This window comes from Melanostigma gelatinosum, assembly GCF_949748355.1.
Source record: "Melanostigma gelatinosum genome assembly, chromosome: 16".
Classification (NCBI taxonomy): Eukaryota; Metazoa; Chordata; class Actinopteri; order Perciformes; family Zoarcidae; genus Melanostigma; species Melanostigma gelatinosum.
In genome coordinates this window covers 24,874,040-24,879,039 of record NC_136649.1, presented here as the reverse complement: position 1 = coordinate 24,879,039, position 5,000 = coordinate 24,874,040, and the positions used below count along the sequence as shown (strand labels likewise).

The window sequence follows — 5,000 nt, the reverse complement described above, 5'->3', positions numbered from 1 at the left end:
TGGCACAGCTGCTGTCGTCCTGGAGACAAACAGACATTATATATTATACATAATACTTTATACATAATACTTTATACATAATACTTTATATAGAATACTTTATATAGAATACTTTATATATTATACTTTACGCCCGGTCACTCGTCAACAAGATCGACGAAATGAGGCTCAGGATTACGTCGCACAACATGAGCAGCTGTGTGATGGTAATTACAGAGACTTGGCTGGACAGTGCCGTTCCCAACGAAGCTAGCGAGCTAGCGGGTCGAACGGTTTACCGAGGAGACAGGACTGCAGACTCCGGTAAGAGCAGAGGTGGAGGAGTGTGCATCTACGTGAACAATGACTGGTGTACAGCTACGGACATCATTGGGAAACACTGCTCCCCGGACTTCGAATACCTGGCTGTGAAATGCAGACCGTTCTATTTGCCGAGGGAACTTTGTGCCATCCTGATCACAGCTGTTTACATCCCACCACATGCTAACGCGGAGCTAGCTCTGGAGGAGCTACACAGCACTGTTAGCAACCAGCTAAACGCTCACCCGGAGGGAGCTGTGATTGTGGCGGGAGACTTCAACCACGCAGAACTAAAGACTGTGCTGCCCAAGTTCCACAGAAATGTAAGCTTCCCCACCAGAGACAAGAACACTTTGGACCAGGTGTACACCAACATCTCGGGAGCTTACAAAGCTGCACCATCTCCACACCTCGGCTTATCAGACCACCTCTCTCTGTGAATGACTCCATCATATAAACCAGTAATTTGAAAAACTAGACCAGCTGTCAAAACCATTCAAGTATGGAGCAACGATGCTGCTTCACTTCTGCAGGACTGCTTTGAAAGCACGGACTGGGAAGTGTTTGCACAGGGAGCTGACCTGGAGGAGTACACCTCGGCTGTCCTGGCCTACCTACACTTTTGCACTGAGACAGTAACGACCACGAAAACCATCAAAGAGTTCCCAAATCAAAAACCTTGGCTGGACAGAAACGTGCGGTTACTGCTTGGAGCAAGAGACGCTGCCTTCAGGTCTGGTGACATACCGGCCTATAAAAGTGCCCGGAGGGACCTGAAGAAGGGCATCAGAGAGGCCAAGCACAGATACAAACAGCGCGTTGAGGGACACTTCGAGAACAACGACCCCCGGAGCATGTGGAGAGGTATTACAACCCTGACTGACACGAGCAGCACCACACAGATCAGTCAGGACAGTGAACTCCCCGACACCCTGAGCCGCTTCTTTGCCCGTTTTGACAGACAGCACAGCGGAGCAACAGCTGAGAAGACCCGGCCCAAGCAGGAGCAGACACTCTTCCTCCAGCACCACCAGGTGAGGTCCGCTCTGAGGAGGATCCACATCACCAAGGCAGCGGGACCGGACAAAGTGTCGGGCCGCACACTGAAGACCTGTGCCGACCAGCTAGCAGAGGTTTCACCAACATCTTCAACCTCTCCCTGCAACAAGCTGCAGTCCCCACCTGCCTCAAAGCCACCACCATTGTCCCTGTCCTGAAGAAGACCGCAGTCACCTGCCTCAACGACTACCGCCCAGTCGCCCTGACCCCTGACATCATGAAGTGCTTCGAGAGGATGACACTATCGCACATCAAGGCAGTCCTCCCAGCAGACCTGGATAGCCACCAGTTTGCGTACCGAACAAACAGGTCTACGGAGGACGTGGTCTCATCGCTCTTCATACGGCCCTGTCTCACCTGGAGCACCCGAACACATACGTCAGGATGCTCTTCATTGACTCCAGCTCTGCCTTCAACACAATCATCCCCCATAAACTGGTGAATAAACTCAAAAATCTTGGACTTTCTACATCACTCTGTTCATGGATTCTGGACTTTCTCTCTAACAGACCACAGAATGTCAGGATAGGGAACCTGACATCAACAACCACCATCCTGAACACTGGTGCACCGCAGGGCTGTGTGCTCAGCCCGGCCCTCTTCACCCTCTTCACCCAGGACTGCTCCGCCACATATTCAACATACAGAATAGTGAAGTTTGCTGACGACACCACTGTGGTGGGACTCATCTCCAACAACGACGAGACGCACTACAGACAGGAGGTCCAACATCTGGCTGAGTGGTACTCGGACTACAACCTGGTCCTGAACACCACCGAGACCAAAGAAGTCATAGTGGACTTCAGGAGATCCAGGAAGACCACACCCTCTCGTCTCTACATAAGTGGGGAGGAGGTGGAGAGGGTGGACAGCATCAAATTCCTGGGGCTCCACATCACGAAAGACCTCACTTGGTCCCTGAACACATCACACCTGGTGAAGAAAGCCCAGCAGAGGCTCTTCTTCCTGAGGAAGCTCAAACAAGCTGCCTGCCCCCTGCACTTCTGGTTAACTTCTACAGAAGTGTGATGGAAAGCATCCTGTGTATGTGCTTTACTGTGTGGTACGCCAGCTGCACAGCAGAGAACCGGAGGGACCTGGCCCGGGTGTTAGAACAGCAGAGAGGATTGTGGGAGTTACCCTGCCTGACCTGGACGCTGTGTATGCTGGCCGTCTCCAGAAGAAGGCCAGAAACATCTGCACAGACATCACTCACTCTGTTTGTTCCACTGCCATCAGGAAGGAGATACAGGACCATCAAAACCCGGACTAACAGGCTGAGGAACAGCTTCTTCCCGAGAGCGGTTTCCTCCATCGCCCCCCCACCCACCACCCCACACAGCTCCCACCGGACAGTGCTGCAACAAACAGTCAATAACACGACACTGTAACCAAGCGCATTTTTCACTTTGGAGCCATTGATGCCTGTGCTTTATCTTGTTTTATCTTGTATATATTTATTTAATGTCTTGTTTTTAAATCATCTTGTCTTAATGTTTTTATACACTTTTTAACTGTTGCTGCTGTACTGATGAGTCGCCAACTAAATTTCGTTGTATGTTCGTACGATGACAATAAACATCCTGATCCTTATCCTTTATACATAATGCTTTATACAGAATACTTTATACAGAATACTTTAAACATAATACTTTATACATTATTTATAATACTTTATATATTATACTTTATACATAATACTTTATAATACTTTATACATAATACTTCATACTTTATATATTATACATTATACTTTATATATAATACTTTATACATAATACTTTACCTTTTATGCTTGATACATAATACTTTATACATAATACTATATATATAATACTTTATACATAATACTTTATATATATATATATATTATATATATGTATGTATACATAATATATATATATATATATATATATATATATTATATATATGTATGTATACATAATATATATATATATATATATATATGCAATTTATGATTTGATATATTGACATTGATATAAAGGTTGTTCATGTTCAGTGAAATAATATTGATTAGAATAAGAATAAATATGACCAGAAAAAAGGATTTCAAAGATAAAACATAAATAAAAGTAATCTTTGTATCAAACGTTGGATCTGTTGTTAAATATATTATAAATATGTATTCATAGTAAAGACTCACAGTTCTTACAGAGGGGTGGGACAGCGCTGCTGGTTCCGGGACGTGGACCGGCTCTGGTTCCGGGACGTGGACCGGCTCCGGATCTGAGTCTCCACCGCCCCTCCTCCACAGAGTCCGGACCCGCTCGGCAGGCTGGGAAACGCTGTCCGCCTCCTTCAGGACTACAAGTTCAACACAACAGGAAGGAAGGAAGGGTTTTAATTATTATTATTATTAGTAGTAGTAGTATTATTAGTAGTAACCAAAACTCACATCAACACAAAGCCTCTGACGCAGGCGGTGAACTTACCGTAGGCCATCTTCATCCTCCTCCTCCTCCTCTTGGTGTGTCCAGGCTGGGGGGAGCTGGAGTCGGAGCCGTCCAGGTTCTTGAGGAGGACCACCTTCTGTTTGAGGCAGCTGCAGCCAAACATGCAGTCAGGCCGGCCGCAGTGGCTGATCCTGGAGCAGTGGGACAGACTGGAGCAGAGGCAGCCCAGTCTGCAGGACTCATTCAGGCAGGGGGGGGCTTGTCTCTGGACCAGCTGGATGGGGGCGGTGGGGTTCTCTCTGACGAAGCCCTGAGGAGGAACCAAAGGAGTCAGATGAGTAACAGGGACCTGGGGAGCCAGAAGAACTGGGGGAGCCAGAGGAATCAGGGAAGTAAGGGGAGTCAGAGAAATCAGGAGAGTTAGGGGAGTCAGAGGAATGAGGTGAGTCAGGGGAATCAGTGGAGTCAGAGGAATGAGGGGAGTCAGAGGAATCCGAGGAATGAGGGGAGTCATAGGAATGAGGGGAGTCAGAGGAATGAGGGGAGTCAGAGGAATCCGAGGAGTGAGGGGAGTCAGAGGAGTGAGGGGAGTCAGAGGAGTGAGGGGAGTCAGAGGAGTGAGGGGAGTCAGAGGAGTGAGGGGAGTCAGAGGAATCAGGGGAGTCAGAGGAGTCAGGGGAGTAAGGGGAGTCAGGGGAATCCAAGGAATGAGGGGAGCCAGAGGAATCCGAGGAATGAGGGGAGTCAGAGGCATGAGGGGAGTCAGAGGAGTAAGGGGAGTCAGAGGAGTAAGGGGAGTCAGAGGAGAGTCAGAGGAATCCGAGGAATCAGGGGAGTCAGAGGAATGAGGGGTGTCAGAGGAGAGTCAGAGGAATCCGAGGAATCAGGGGAGTCAGAGGAATGAGGGGAGTCAGAGGAATGAGGGGAGTCAGAGGAATGAGGGGAGTCAGAGGAATGAGGGGAGTCAGAGGAATCCGAGGAGTGAGGGGAGTCAGAGGAGTGAGGGGAGTCAGAGGAGTGAGGGGAGTCAGAGGAATCAGGGGAGTCAGAGGAGTCAGGGGAGTAAGGGGAGTAAGGGGAGTCAGAGGAGAGTCAGAGGAATCCGAGGAATCAGGGGAGTCAGAGGAATGAGGGGTGTCAGAGGAATGAGGGGTGTCAGAGGAATGAGGGGAGTCAGAGGAATGAGGGGAGTCAGAGGAATGAGGGGAGTCAGAGGAATCAGGGGAG

At 48.7% G+C, this 5,000-nt stretch overlaps 1 protein-coding gene across 5 annotated transcripts in view; it reads right to left on the bottom strand.

Moving 5' to 3' along the window:
- Positions 1-5,000, bottom strand: part of mgaa (MAX dimerization protein MGA a) — a 40,046-nt gene that overhangs the window by 10,405 nt on the left and 24,641 nt on the right. For 4 of the 5 annotated variants that reach the window (XM_079286812.1, XM_079286813.1, XM_079286815.1 and 1 more), the window contains exons 9-11: positions 3,813-4,083; positions 3,524-3,684; positions 1-19 (exon numbers count right to left, since the gene is read on the bottom strand). The exon at positions 1-19 is cut by the window's left edge and continues 74 nt beyond it. In XM_079286812.1, the coding sequence (XP_079142938.1) occupies positions 1-19; positions 3,524-3,684; positions 3,813-4,083 (451 nt within the window). The remainder of the gene's footprint in view (positions 20-3,523; positions 3,685-3,812; positions 4,084-5,000) is intronic. The other variant, XM_079286816.1, reaches the window with a different exon arrangement.